Below are 16,673 nucleotides of genomic sequence, written 5' to 3'. Positions count from 1 at the left end.
TGCTTCACAGTCCCTGCGGTTCCATAAGGTGTATTTTTATCTGTTTTTTTAATCAATTTTACTGCTTGCATCAGTTACTTGATGTGGAATAGAGTTCCATGTAGTCATGGACCTATGTAGTACTGTGTGCCTCCCATAGTTTGTTCTGGACTTGGGGACGGTGAAGAGACCTCTTTTGGCATGTCTTGTGGGGGTACGCATGGGTGTCCGATTTGTGTGCCAGTAGTTAAAAATAGCTCTCTGTGTACATCAAAGGGCCAGCCGTGCTGCCCTGTTCTGAGCCAATTGCAATTTTCCTAAGTCCCTTTTTGTGGTACGTGACCACTTGACTAAACAGTAGTCCAGGTGTGACAAATCTAGGGCCTGCAGGACCTGCCTTGTTGACAGTGTTAAGATGGTAGAAACTAGGGCCTGTAGGACCTGCCTTGTTGATAGTGTTAAGAAGGTAGAAGCTAGGGCCTGTAGGACCTGCCTAGTTGATAGTGTTAAGAAGGTAGAAACCAGGGCCTGTAGGTCCTGCCTAGTTGATAGTGTTAAGAAGGTAGAAACTAGGGCCTGTAGGACCTGCCTTGTTGATAGTGTTAAGAAGGTAGAAACTAGGGCCTGTAGGACCTGCCTTGTTGATAGTGTTAAGAAGGTAGAAACTAGGGCCTGTAAGACCTGCCTTGTTGATAGTGTTAAGAAGGTACCGTAGCTCTTTTTTATGGACATACTTCTCACCATCTTAGCTACTGTTGTATCAATATGTTTTGACCATGACAGTTTACAATCCAGAGTTACTCCAGCAGTTTATTATTGCTAAATTTCCACATTATTTATTTCAGGGTTTAGTGAAAGATTTTTCCCAAAAACAATGCATTTCGTTTTTGAAATATTTAGTACTAATTTATTCCTTGTCACCCACTCTGAAACTAACTACAACTCTTTGTTAAATGTTGCAGGCATTTCAATCGCTGTAGAAGCTGACATGTATAGTGTTGAGTCATCCTCATACATAGACACACTGGCGTTACTCAAAGCCAGTGGCATGTCATCAGTAATGGGTCTAGACAGCTGCCATGGGGAATTCCTAATTGGCAGCTAACAGGTCAATTCTACCCTGTGGGCCCTGGTCAAAAGTAGTGCACTACATAGGGTATAAGGGTGCCATTTGGGATATACAGTTGAAGTCAGAAGTTTTACATACACCTTAGCCAAATACATTTTTTCAGAAGTTTACATATATTCAATTAGTATTTGCATGGCCTTTTAATTGTTTAACTTGTGTCAAATGTTTTGGGTAGCCTTCCACAAGCTTCCCACAATAAATTGGGTGAATTTTGGCCCATTCCTCCTGACAGAGCTTGTGTAACTGAGTCAGGTTTGTAGGCCTCCTTGCTCGCACACACTTTTTCAGTTCTGCCCACACATTTTCTGTATGATTGAGGTCAAGGCCTTGTGATGACCACTCCAATACCTTAACTTTGTTGTCCTTAAGCCATTTTGCCACAACTTTGGAAGTATGCTTGGGGTCATTGTCTATTTGAAAGACCCATTTGCGACCAAGCTTTAACTTCCTGACTGATGTCTTGACATGTTGCTTAAATTTTCCATCATCATGATGCCATCTATTTTGTGAAGTGTACCAGTCCCTGCTGCAGCAAAGCACCGCACTACATGATGCTACCACTCCAATGCTTCACGGTTGGGATGATGTTCTTTGGCTTGCAAAACTCCCATTTTTCCTCCAAACATAACGATGGTTATTATGGCCAAACAATTCTATTTTTGTTTCATCAGACTAGGGGACATTTCTCCCAAAATTATGATCTTTGTCCCCATGTGCAGTTGCAAACCGTAGTCTGGCTTCTTTGTGGCGGTTTTGGAGCAGTGGCTTCTTCCTTGCTGAGCGGCCTGTCAGGTTATGTCGATTTAGGACTCGTTTTAATGTGGATATAGATACTTTTGTACCTGTTTCCTCCAGCATCTTCACAAGGTCCTTTGCTGTTGTTTTGGGATTGATTTGCACTTTTCGCACCACAGTATGTTCATCTCTAGGAGACAGAACGCATCTCCTTCCTGAGCGGTATGATGGCTGCGTGGTCCCATGGTGTGTACAGATGAACGTGGTACCTTCAGGCATTTGGAAATTGCTCCCAAGGATGAACCAGACTTGTGGAGGTCTACAATTTTTTTTCTGAGGTCTTGGATGATTTCTTTTGATTTTCACATGACGTCAAGCAAAGAGGCACTGAGTTTGAAGGTAGGCCTTGAAATACATCCACAGGTACACCTCCAATTGACTCAAATTATGTTGATTAGCCTATCAGAAGCTTCTAAAGCCATGACATACCTTTCTGGAATTTGCCAAGCTGTTTAAAGGCACAGTTAACTAAGTGTATGTAAACTTCTGACACAGTGAAATAATCTGTCTGTAAACAATTGTTGGGAAATTACTTGTGTCATGCACAAAGTAGATGTCCTAACTGACTTGCCAAGTCTATAGTTTGTTAACAAGAAATTTGTGGAATGGATGAAAAACTTCCAACTTCAACTGTAGACTAGGACAGCCGTTGTTCATCCTTCAAGTGTAGGACTGTGATGACAATTGAATGTCAGACGAGAGGCCTATTTGGATCAAACTTAATTTCTTCCACATTAATTTCATTCACATTTGTTGTTACGACGCCCTCGCATTGCCCAACAATGCATCTCCTCTAGACGAACTCAATGCACATTCTGCACGCTTCGATAATAACAACACTGTACCATGCATGAGGGCCCTAAACGACCCAGAGGACTGGGTGATCTCACTCTCCGAGATCAACATGCTGTTGGGCTGGACGATATTCCATGGTGCATTCTCAGAGCATGCGCATATCAGATGGCAGGCATATTCACGGTAATTTTCAAACGGTCTTTGTCCTAGTCTGTAATCCCCAAGTGTTTTAAGATTACTTCCATCATTCCTGTTCCCAAGAACTCTAATTCTTTTTTTTGTAAACTGCCCCTTGAGATCCATAGACAACGCAATTTTAATTGCACCCACCTAGATAAGAGGAATACTTGGTGAGAATTATGTTGACTACAGTTCAGCATTCAACACCATCATCACCAAGCTTAGGAACCTGGCACTGAACACCTCCTTCTGCAACTGGATCCTGGACTTCATGACAAGCCGATCCCAGGTAGTGAGGTTAGGACAACATCTCCTCCACCCCGCTGACACTCAACACAGGGGCCCCACAGGGGTCTGTGCTTAGTCTCCTCCTGTACTCCTTGTTCACCCAAGACTGCGTGGCCACGCATGGCTCCAACACCATCCTCAAATTTGCTGACAGAACAGCGGTGGTAGGCCTGATCACCGGCGACGATGAGACAGCCTACAGGGAGGAGGTCAGCGACAGTGCCTTTTCCCCCTCAGGAGGCTGAAAAGGTTTGGTATGGGCCCTCAAATCCTCAAAAAGTTATACAGATGCACTATTGAGACCATTTTGACTGTCTGCATCACTGTTTGGTATGGCAACAGCACTGTCCTCGATCGCATGGCACTATGGAGGGTGATACTAACAGCCTAGTACATCACTGGGGCCGAGCTCCCTGACATCCAGGAACTATATCAGGCGGTGTGAAAGGAAAGCCTCTGGCCACCCATAGACTGTTCTCTCTGCTTCCTCACAACAAGAGATACTGGTGCATCAAGTCTGACACCGACAGTTTCCTGAACAGATTCTATCCCCAAGCCATAAAACTGTTAAATAGCTACATGGACTATCTGAGTAGACTCTTGTACATTATTTTTTTACTGTGTCTATGCACACGCACATGACTCTACTCTCTCACTCACACACACTGACACAGAAAAACATGCACACACATTTATACTGACTCCACACACATGCACACATACAGTCATAATTTATGCTGCTGCTACTCTGTTTATCATAAACTCAGAAAAAAGAAAGAAATGTCCTCTCACTGTCAACTGCGTTTATTTTCAGCAAACTTAACGTGTACATATTTGTATGAACATAACGACATGTGACTAACAGAAATTGAATAATGTGTCCCTGAACAAAGGGGGGGTCAAAATTAACAAAAGTAACAGTCAGTATCTGGTGTGGCCACCAGCTGCATTAATTAAGTACTGCAGTGCATCTCCTCCTCATGGACTGCACCAGATTTGCCAGCTCTTGCTGTGAGATGTTACCCAACTCTTCCACCAAGGCACCTGCAATTTCCCTGACATTTCTGGGGGGGAATGGCCCTAGCTTTCAACCCTCCGATCCAACAGGTCCCAGATGTGTTCAATGGGATTGATATCCAGGCTCTTTGTTGGCCATGGCAGAACACTGACATTCCTGTCTTGCAGGAAATCACGCACAGAACGAGCAGTATGGCTGGTGGCATTGTCATGCTGGAGGGTCATGTCAGGATAAGCCTGCAGGAAGGGTACCACATGAGGGAGGAGGATGTATTCCCTGTAACGCACAGAGTTGAGATTGCCTGCAATGACAACAAGCTCAGTCTGATGATGCTGTGACACACCACTCCAGACCATGACGGACCCTCCACCTTCAAATCCACCCCGCTCCAGAGTACAGGCTTCGGTGTAACACTCATTCCTTCGATAAACACAAATCCGACCATCACCCCTGGTGAGACAAAACCGCGACTCATCAGTGAAGAGCACTTTTTGCCAGTCCTGTCTGGTCTAGCGATGGTGTGTTTGTGCCCACAGGTGATGTTGTTGCCGGTGATGTCTGGTGAGGACCTGCCTTACAATAGGCTTACAAGCCCTCAGTCCAGCCTCTCTAAGCCTTTTGTGGACAGTCTGAGCGTTCCTGGTGTAAACTCAGGCAGTTGCTGTTGCCATCCTGTACCTGTCCCGCTGGTGTGATGTTTGGATGTACCCATCCCTGTGCAGGTGTTGTTACACATGGTTTGCCACTGCGAGGACTATCAGCTGTCCGTCCTGTCTCCCTGTAGCGCTGTCTCACAGTACAGACATTGCCATTTATTTTGCAGTCCTCATGCCTCCTTGCAACATGCCTAAGGCACGTTCATGCAGATGAGTCAGAAGAAAGGCCACTTTAGTGTCCTAAGTTTTCATAACTGTGACCTTAATTGCCTACCGTCTGTAAGCTGTTGGTATCTTAATAACCGTTCCACAGGTGAATGTTCATTATTTGTTTATGGTTCATTGAACAAGCATGGGAAACAGTGTTTAAACCCTTTACAATGAAGATCTGTGAATTTATTTGGATTTTAACTCATTATCTTTGAATGACAGGGTCCTGATAAAGGGATGTTTCTTTTTTTGCTGAATTTATATCCTGATGCTTAGTCACTGTTCCCTTATACTGTACAAACAGTTCCTTCAGAAAGTATTCAAACCCCTTGACTTATTCCACATTTTGTTGTGTTAAAGGCTGAATTCAAAATCGAAATGGATTAAATATGTTTTCTCTCACCCATCTACACACAATACCCCATAATGACAAAGTGAAAACATGTTTTTAGAAATGCTTGCAATTGTATTGAAAATGAAATACATAAATATCTAATTTATATAGGAATACATGTTAAAGTTACCTCTTTCAGGGTAACTCTGTATGAGCTTTGCAAACCTGGATTGTACAATATTTGCCCATGATTATTTTCAGAATTCTTCAAGTTCTGTCAAATTGGTTGTTGATCATCGCTAGACAACCATTTTCAAGCCATGCCATAGATTTTTTATTTAAGTCAAAACTGTAATTCGGTCACTCAGGAACATTCACTGTCTTCTTGGTAACCAACTCCATTTTAGGTTATTGTCCTGCTGAAATGTGAATTAATATCCCAGTGTCTGGTGGAAAGCAGACAAACAGGTTTTCCGATTGGATTTTGCCTGTGCTTAGCGCCATTCAGTTGTTTTTTATCCTGAAAAACTCCCCAGTTTACAAGATTACAAGCATATACCCATACCATTATGCAGCCACCACTATGCTTCAAAATATGGAGTGGTACTCAGTAATGTGTTGTATTGGATTTGTCCCAAAAATTACAATTTGTAGGTCAGTGACCAAAAAATCTGAATTTAATCCATTCTAAATACAGGCTTTACCTAGGGCTGCACATTTTGGGGAATATTCAGAGGTGGAAACTTCCCGTGGGAATTAATAGAAATATATGCAAATTAATATTAATACCATTTAAATGTAGATGGTTTTTTTGTTGCATTGGATATCTTTACCATATCATATGGAAACAGAAACCTGTTACCTTATCATAAGTAGACATAATTGCAAATTAATACATTATTCCAATAGAAATAAAAACAAACTATTTAGTTACAAATCAAACTTTAATTAAATGAGTTGACTCTTCACATGGGATGATTTCACTAAACAACAAAAGAAAGGGAATATTGAATGATCCCCAATGATCCATCGCATCTCCCAAAAACGTTTTCAACATAAATCTGTAAAATGATGTGTGTTTCCAAACAAGGACCAGTTGCGCTCTGAGGCGGGATGATTTTGTTGGGATTTGGGGGTTGATGGAGGCAACAGGGGCAAGAGCCTCAGATCCACAAAGTCCCTTCCACCAGGTGGCTGATGAGATATTTTGACACAGCTGCCATATTGCATCTCCATCCCAAAGCCCTTGCTTGGAAGTGTACATCACCAGATTGCTCACAACCTTGCCCTTATCCAGGCAAAGGTGGCGAGACACGATAGTGATGACACCATAGGCCTTGTTGATCTCTTGATATTTGGGGTCCAAAATGTACGCTGCGGCATGTATGGGCTTCAGGCAGAAGTCTTCATGCTTTTTGATGTATTTCAGAACTGCGGGTTCCTCTGCTTGGAGCAGCAGTGAAGTGGGCAGGGCAGTACGGATTTCTTACATCTGCAAGCAGAGTCTGAACATCAGACAGGATGGCATTGTCTCCCTCAATCCGTGCAATGGCTACTGCTATAGGTTTCAGGAGTTTCAGGCCGCTTACCACTCTCTCCCGAAATACATCATCAAGGAGGATCCTCTTGATGGGGCCGTCCATATCGGCAGACTGTGATATGGCCATTTCTTGGAGAGACTCATTCCCCTCCATGAAACTGTCAAACAGGATGACAACACCACCCCAACGAGTGTTGCTGGGCAGCTTCAATGTGGTGCTCTTATTCTTCTCACTTTGCTTGGTGAGGTAGATTTCTGCTATAACTTGATGACCCTTCACATACCTAACCATTTCCTTGGCTCTCTTGTAGAGTGTATCCATTGTTTTCAGTGCCATGATGTCCTTGAGGAGTAGATTCAATGCATGAGCAGCACAGCCAATGGGTGTGATGTGAGGGTAGGACTCCTCCACTTTAGACCAAGCAGCCTGTTTGCAGCATTGTCTGTCACCAGTGCAAATACCTTCTGTGGTCCAAGGCCATTGACTGCCTTCAGCTCATCTGCAATGTAGAGACCGGTGTGTCTGTTGTCCCTTGTGTCTGTGCTCTTGTAGAATACTGGTTGAGGGATGGAGATGATGTGGTTAATTATTCCTTGCCCATGAATATTCGACCACCCATCAGAGATGATTGCAATACAGTCTGCTTTCTCTACGATTTGCTTGACCTTCACTTGAACTCTAGCAAATGAGTAAATAAAACATGTCTCTGGTTGGAGGGGTATATAATGGGTGAAGAACATTCAGAAATCTCTTCCATTACACATTGCCTGTGAGCATCAGAGGTGAACCATTTCTCTGACTACGTTCGTCCATTGAGTAAAAAAAAAGCTGATTCCAGGAGGACCATGAGCTGTTGCTATCGATAAGGTTTCTGATTCATAATTTTCAACTCGAATAGAAGCAGAGGGACTTTTGTCATCTGGCATTTGGCCAGATGATTCTGCCTCTTTGTTTCATTCTTCATTCGGCACAGTATTTGCAAATGTATACAGCTTTTCCTTTTACATTAGCTGCAGTAAAATGTCTCCACACATCAGATAGTGCCCGTGGCATTTTCCTGTAAAGATTAGAATTTGTTTAGTAAAAAACAAACAAATACAACTCCATGTACAGATAAATAGTTAAGCAGTTAGATTAAACAACCCCTTTGTAAGATTTTTTTTATTTTTATGAAACATGTATGGAAACAGGTGAATTAACACTCCTCAGTTAGAAGGCTCAAGCAAGCTAAAACCCACATGGTAGCAAAAACTAACTAGCATAAATGGTTAATAAGTTAAAAATGATTTAAACACACTTTGTTGTAGGCAACTATTTACTAGTTAACAAAAAATCATGTATGTCGTATAAAATATATTCACCCCACCCAGTATTGTAGTCCTTGGCTCAGACAGTTTAGTAGTGTGGGCTCAATAGCATCTCATTAGTATGCAAGATCTTGAGAATAAGCTGTACATGTGATGGAAGAATGCACTGTGCATGCAGAGGGTTGCAATTCCATTGAATTGTGGATAGTTTAACCAAAATATGCCACAAGACCTAGAATTGTAATATGTGAATCCCACAAAAAAATATTATTTTTGAACGCATTTAAGCAAAATTACCAAAAATTTCAGCCCTAGCTGTAACAAAACAAAATGTGAAAAAGTCAATGGGTGTGAGTGCTTTATCTAATTCTATCATTCCGGGATCCCGGCACATTGGAAATATGGTATTGGAACTGAACTACTCTTACTTTCTCATGTACTTATTTCTTAATTTTATTTCTCGTTTTTGCTCTACCTTATCTTATTTTTTTATTTTACATTGATATTGGTTACTGCATTGTTGTGTTGGGAGCGTGCAAGAATGGCATTTCAGTATTATTCTGCATTTGACATCAAAACTTCAAACTATCACTCACAATTTAACGCCATTAAACAAGGACATATTTTGGAGAACTGCAGAATTTCATTGCCTAAACTCTAATATAAACAATAATAATAAATGGTAAGATTTTGAACATTGTAAGGTCTGTGCCTTCTGCTCATATCCAGAAAAACAGTTATACAAATAGAGTTTTGATTAACCAACCACCCTAATATCACCAGGTTATGTCACGGTATGAGTAGAACATTGTTGCATGTGTATCAATTACACATTTTACACTAGAGGGAAGAAAATGATATCCTTATAGTTTTGGACCTTGTCTCTGTGTGAATCTTAAATGCATTTGTCAAATGATTTTAAGTGGAAGTGACAGCATTTTAGCAACATTACATCTTATTAGAATCTGTTTATATACACCCCCAGGAAGAATATGACTCTTTTATTTTTTTTAAATTGTCAAACGTACACTATAAATTTGTCATGACTCTCCTGTGAAGATTCGAAGATCCGGTTAAAATGGATCATTGTCTACCAGATCCCTTTCACCCACAGAGGGGAGGAGGGATTGATGTGGGGTGTTTTGTGACACCTCACGCCCGGTCATAAAGTGTATGCAGCAGAGGACTTTTTCTGCTCTTTAGTAGTGGTGATTGGATTGTCTCTTAGTTACAGAGACATTTTGCTGCCCCAAAAGTGAAAACTGGGACAATATTTCTAGCATCCGGATGTGGGGAATGATCTATGGAAAAGTAATGTTGATTTTGTGATGGTATAAAATATTGTAACTTGAACAGCAGACACACTGTATATGTCAGGTTTTTATCCTTTATTGTTGTGTAGGAAATGTCAAAGATGATGAGAATACTTATCTTAATTAACTACCAATCCCTGTAGCGGGATAATTTCCGTCTGCAACCGCTGAATAGTATAGCGCAACAGTCAAATAATATTACTAGAAAATATTCATATTCATGAAATCACAAGTGCAATATTTTGAAACACAGCTTAGCCTTTTGTTAATCACCCTGTCGTCTCAGATTTTGAAATTATGCTTTACAGCGAAAGCAATCCTAGCATAGCACTATGTACACTTAGCATCAGGAAGCTTGGTCACGAAAATCAGAAAAGCAATCAAATGAACCGTTTACCTTTGATGATCTTCGGATATTTTCACTCATGAGACTCCCAGTTACACAGCAAATGTTCCTTTTGTTCCATAAAGATTATTTTTATACCCAAAATACGGACACTTGTTTGTCGCGTTATGTTCAGAAATCCACAGGAAAGAGCGGTCACGACAGCGCAGACGGAAATTCCAAATAGTCTTCATAATGTCCACAGAAACATGTCAAAAGTTTTTTATAATCATTCCTCAGGTAGTTTTTAAAATATATATTCGATAATATTTCAACCGAGTGTGTAGCTTTTTCCATAACAGTGGGAGGAACAATGGCCGGTTTACTCAATTGCACACCAACTCACTCTGAGAGCCCCCATCTCTCCACTTACGCAATGTGATCCTTCACACTCATTTTTCAAAATAAAAGCCTGAAACTATGTCTAAAGACTGTTGACACCTTAGGGATGCCACAGAAAAAGGAATCTGGTTGATATCCCTTTAAGTGGAGGACAGGCACACATAGGAACACAGACGTTTCAAAATAAGAGGCTCTTCCTGATTGGATTATCCTCAGGCTTTCGCCTGCAATATCAGTTCTGTTATACCCACAGACAATAATTTTACAGTTTTGGAAACTTTAGAGTGTTTTCTATCCTAATCTGTCAATTATATGCATATTCTAGCATCTGGTCATGAGAAATAGGCCGTTTACTTTGGGAATGTTATTTTTCCAAACATAAAAATAGTGCCCCCTTGCTAAGATAGAAAACTAAAAGCACGTTTTGATGATACTTTGCCCAGTAAGTAACCATGCCCAAGGGACCGCAGATAGCGTGTCAGCATAATGGAAACATCCCTTTTTACCAGAGTATATAAAGGATGAGTTGAGAATGAACATATCAGACCAGAAGGACTCAAGCTGCAGCTTAGATCTTGATTGGTTATGACCCTGAAAATCAACACGAGGTGAGGATGACAAAGTAGCCTCTCTAACAATCGATGTTACGGCTGAGTAGCTATTCTAAGTACAGTATCTAAGAAAGTACATTTAAGTAGGACCATCCTGTTACTCTCTTTAAATCGTCGTTGACTGCTCTCTTCACCCTACTGGGGATCATCAACATGGCTGATTAGATGTCTTCAGAGGACCACTCTTCCAGAATGGGTGAAAGTAAACACCATCCTGTTAGTCCTTCTTAAGACAACAGGACAAGGCATTGAAGCCATGGACAACTAAGAAGAAGGACATTGTGACCTCTTGTGGACAATTAGAGCCTTACTCTTAATTTGAGAGAAGGCCCAACGGAACCCTTTTCACGAAGGCCTGGTTCCAACAGAGATACACAACAAAGGAAGACATTCAAACTCGTAAATACATCCATTATTTCTTTACCACAAACGAGCGGTGGTTCAGGCCAAAGTATTAGGATTACTGTGAGCATAGTTACAAGTGTTGTCTCTCTTTCTCCCTTTACCCCTCTCTACTCCTCCCTCTTTTGATAATTAAGCAGTCATGTTGTCGTTAGTGCACAAGGCACCTGTTTCCATCATATTAAGTTTCTAATCAATAAACCATACCATGTGTGTGTGTATCCTGTGTTATCAATTAGTTAGTAAATAAACAAATGAATCAATTTGTGTGGTACAGAATTATCAATAAAGTTTGGGTTTGTGCAGATGCAAGTGGTATGAGACTGATATGAGGTAATCAGTAATAAATTACTGTTATCAATATATATCTTACATCATCTAGAGTTTAATTCGGAAGATGGTAACTTGTTAACCAATGTATTCCGTGGTACCACAAATCCTAATGAGTTAATTGTTACATGATTCATTTAATCAAGTAATAATTAAACATAGTTAGTTGATTCGATATGTAACAGTCATCAGATTAATGAAAGTCACGTCACAACAAATTCATAGAATTTTTGGGAATGAAGTACAGTAATTTGTGAAAATTGTATAGAAATATAGAGTGGGAAAGCGGCCGTTGATTTGGACAATTAAAAGACACTGCAGTAAGGAAAAAGGAAACCGCACACTGCTCTTGATAGTATCACTGATATTTAATAAGCTTATGTATCGGCCTTCGTCAGAGCTTATGAACATTTCTTGAAATTTGCACCCTTATGTAGACCTAGTCCCTCCCACATCCGTTCCATACATCAAATGGGGTTGAAGGTAAAGGGAAAAACAAATAAGTGCTACCAAATATATCAATATGCATTTCATAAATATGACAAAAGTGTATAAATAAGAGGTATGTAGCAACAGTGCGACTAGATCAGTAGCAACAGTGCGACTAGATCATTAAAACGCATTGGCCAAAAGCCACAAAATATACCTGGATGGATTTCTGCAAATATGTAAATACCACAGGAGTCCTCATATATTTTGGAACTTCAGTCCTATTGTTCAAACAACAATGAAAAGGTAGGCTATCTCTCCCTCAGTTCAGTTGCCTATGCACATCAACAACAATTAATGCTAGCCAGAGCGAGATGAGCTAAAATCTAATGAGGGAACATTAGATAAACCCTCTCAAACTTTTTCAGCTAGTTGTCCTTAAAAATTGCACTGATAAACCATGGGGAATAGTAGACTGCGTCCTTCTGCAGCGTGTCTGCCAATGCATGCTTGTCGCAACCCACATTTTGACAACGAAATGGGAACTTGCATTCCTGTCCACCCAAAATACATTCACTAAGAAATATGCTAAATGTGGATAACATTCGTTCAAGCATCTCTAGCTGTAGCCACCTAAAAACGATATGAGGGGGAAAAGTCTGTCACCCACCCACTCTTCCAATGACATGACATTCTCCCAGCATCTGGCTAACTAGCTCATTTTAGGCTCTGTGTTTTTAGCTTGCTAAATAAATAGCTAGCTACATAAATTGATACGCTAGCCCAGTGGTGTCAAACTCAATCAGCACACATGCCATATTGAAAAACACAATGCATTTTAGGGCCAGACAGCCTATTTTTTTTAAATAAAAATAACTTGCAACTGCGACCCAAACTGGCCATTATTTTATTTGATATCCACTTATGTCCACTTATGCTGCATTTTCACATATTAAAACAAAAATAGTTATCCAGCCTTTGCCACTATGCTTGCAGATGTGAATAATACGATGTGACCTTAATCAAAAAGTTTTTAAATAACTCCAAATAACAAAAATGTAGCTAAATGTTGGTGTAACATTTAAACTTAACTTATGCCTGCCCATACCACAACCCCACCGCCACCATGGGGCACTCACAATGTACTGTAGTCTATTGCTCAAAGGTTGCTAAAATTGGACTACATGTTTCTCCTTTGAATGGCGTTTTGTTTTTTGGTTATTCATTGTCAAGCTTTAAAAACTTAACCTAGACTGTGGCATGTGTCTGTACACTTTACCTCCGCTGCGTGCTGTAAATGGGACACATAAAAGCAGTGCAATTGAAGTTGTATTCACTGATGCAAGCACATCAGACTGTAATTTCATGCAGTAGATGACTCAACTGTTGATTAATTTACAGTTTACTCGCTTGTGTGTCCTATTCGGCCCTCAAGCCTTGTGTTTGACACATGTGCGCTAGCCTATTAGCCACATCACAACCACCTTGTGATCATTGCTTATGTTAGTTTGATTGTATTGACATTTTCAGCCTTAGTTACAGTCGTCCGTTTTTAACAGCATCCAACAATGCCTTACTGTACGTCATGGAATTTTGAGTCAAATAGAATAGATTTTTAAAACCTCTTATAAGTTGGGAAGTTTGCAAAGTACGCTAAACAAAAATATAAACGCAACATGCAACAATTTCAAGATTTTACTGAGTTACAATTCTTATAAGGAAATCAGTAAATTGAAATAAATATATTAGGCCATAATCTATGGATTTCACTTGACTGGGAATACAGATATGCATCTGTCGGTTACAGATACTAGGTGTGGATCAGAAAACCAGTCAGTATCTGTTGTGACCACCATTTGCATCATGCAGCACGACACATTTCCTTCGCGTAGGGTTGATCAGGCTGTTTGATTGTGGCCTGTGTAATGTTGTTCCACTGCTCTTCATTGGCTGTGCGAAGTTGCTGGATATTGGCGGGACCTGGAACATGCTGTCGTACACGTCGACCCAAACCATCCCAAACGTACTCAATGGGGTGACAATGGGGTGACAGAAACTGTGGGACCATGGGACCGTGCATTATGATGCTGAAAAATGAGGCAGAAGAAGAAAGGCACGACAATGGGCCTCAGGATCTCTTCACGGTATCTCTGTGCATTCAAATTGCAATCGATAAAATGCAATTGTGTTTGTTGTCTGTAGCTTATACCTGCTCATACCATAACCCCACCGCCACCATGGGGCACTCTGTTCACAATGTTGACATCAGCTAACCGCTCGCCCACACAACGCATGTCATACTGCAATCTGCCCAGCACAGTTGAAACCGGGAATCCTCCATGAAGCAAACTACAGTCAGATCAAGATCCTGGTGAGGACGACGAGCAAGCAGATGAGCTTCCCTGAGATGGTTTCTGACAGTTTGTCGAGAAATTCTTCAGTTGTGCAAACCCACAGTTTCATCAGCTGTCCCGTTGGCTGGTCTCAGATGATCCTGCAGGTGAAGAAGCCGGATGTGGAGGACGTGGGCTGGTGTGGTTACACGTCATCTGTTGTTGTGAGGCAGGTTGGACATACAGCCAAATTCTTCAAAACGAATTTGGTGGTGGCTTATGGTAGAGAAATTAACATTCAATTCCCTGGCAAAAATTCTGGCATTCCTGCAGTCAGCATGCCAATTGCACGCTCCCTCAAAACTTGAGACATCTGTGGCATTGTGTTGTGTGACAAAACTGCACATTTTAGTGGCCTTTTATTATCCACAGCACAAGGTGCACCTGTGTAGTGATCGTGCTGTTTAATCAGCTTCTTGATATGTCACAACTGTCAGGTGGATGGATTATCTTTGCAAAGGAGAAATGCTCACTTACAGCAATGTAAACAACATTTGTGAACAACATTTGAGAGAAATACGCTTTTTGTGCATATGGAACATTTCTGGGATCCTTTATTTCAGCTCATGAAACATGGAACCAACACTTTACCTGTTGCGTTTATATTTTTGTTCAGTATAATTAAAATGCTGTCAGTTCCATAATGCTCCTGTGTTGTCTCAATTATGTTTCCAGTTAGAATCAGTTCCCCCATTTTTTTAAAGAAGCAAGGCAATATCTCAACCAAGTCAATCATATAAACATGGGATCATATAAATGTGATCTTGGTTGTAGTTTATAATGTGGTATCATTTACATTTAGTCATTTAGCAGATGCTCTTATCCAGAGTGACTTACAGTTAATGCAATCATCTTAAGATAGCTAGGTGAGACAACCTTATATCTCAGTCATGGTAAGTACATTTTTCCTCAATAAAGTCAGTGCTGGAGGGAAAAAAGTCAAGTGTGAGTGTTAGTTCACAAAGGGCATATATATAGATTTTTTTAAATTACGAGGCAGGGGTGATAAAAAGGTAGGGTTTTAGATGTTTTCGGGAGATGGGCAGGGACTACGCTGTCCTAACTTCAGAGGGAAATTGGTTCTACCATTGGGGTGCCAGGACAGAGAAGAGCGTTTTACTTGGATGAGCGGGAGCTGAGGGTGGGAGGGCCAAGAGACCAGAGCTGGCAGAATGGAGTACTTGAGTCGGGGTGTAGGGTTTGAGCATAGCCTGGAGTTCGGGAGGGGCAGAGATTCCGTTTACATTTGTCTTAACGTTTCATCCAAAAGCGAGGAGGGACCACGTTGGACCATTTTGATCTGGATTTACATAAATTAAAACCTGTACCCTTTTGACTATTTTCTCTCTAAATTATCTGTATATTTTGAAGTGTAATGGTGACAATGTGACTTCTCCATATTCTCTACAGCATTCTTTTTGCAGACGTTAAAGGATTCACGAACCTCTCGACGACGCTATCGGCACAAGAGCTGGTGCGAATGTTGAACGAGCTCTTTGCACGCTTCGACCGTCTAGCCCATGTGAGTTTACTTTATGCTTATGCTAATTTCATTTTCAAATGTGACTTTATGAAGGCAAGAACTGACATTTAGGGAAAAATCTGCGCGCAAGGAGACATGAATAATCATCCTTTGTTCTAGAATTTGCTAAGATACTACAGAAGAATGCAAATGCAGTAATACTCTTGGGTCCCAATTTATATTGATAGCATGAATGAATTGACAGGCTTGCAGGTATGGTGCTATGCAATTATAGAAATGTGTTTTGCACTTCTGACTAAGGTGTCATTTTCAAGCCCCAGAGCTGTCATTAATGATACAAATACAGTGTAGAAAGCTGAATTTAAATGGAATATGCAATGCTTTCAAAGGGTAATACCCGTAATTAAGTCCAATGACTGGATTGAAAAACAGGTCAGATAGAGTGCAGTTTAATGGACAAGCGTAATGTTTACGTGAATGTCTGTTATTTTAACATAATTCAGGGAATTCATTCAGAGTTGAGTCAATGTCCTTGTGCATGACGCACAGAGTCTGCTTGGCCTATAATGTCTCTTTATTATAAAGTCAAAGTTGTTGTCCAGACATTTCTGGTGCAAGACAAAACAACTTGCTCATTGCCGTGAACAAATGCATGCATGAGTATACTGTACATTCCTGTACCATTCAATGATTATTCAAGCATTCTCATGGAGCAAGAGGTGTTGATCAAATCAAGATCCTTCTGAGTTTCCC

The 16,673-nt window shown here is 40.7% G+C and overlaps 1 protein-coding gene across 2 annotated transcripts in view; it reads left to right on the top strand.

The window, feature by feature from the left end:
* The window catches only part of adcy8 (adenylate cyclase 8 (brain)), a 247,827-nt gene that overhangs the window by 134,700 nt on the left and 96,454 nt on the right, over window positions 1-16,673 (top strand). For both annotated transcript variants that reach the window (XM_020467285.2, XM_020467284.2), the window contains exon 4: window positions 15,848-15,959. In XM_020467285.2, the coding sequence (XP_020322874.1) occupies window positions 15,848-15,959 (112 nt within the window). The remainder of the gene's footprint in view (window positions 1-15,847; window positions 15,960-16,673) is intronic.

This window comes from Oncorhynchus kisutch, linkage group LG30 (assembly GCF_002021735.2).
Source record: "Oncorhynchus kisutch isolate 150728-3 linkage group LG30, Okis_V2, whole genome shotgun sequence".
Classification (NCBI taxonomy): Eukaryota; Metazoa; Chordata; class Actinopteri; order Salmoniformes; family Salmonidae; genus Oncorhynchus; species Oncorhynchus kisutch.
This window is presented reverse-complemented; position numbering and strand designations above follow the sequence as displayed.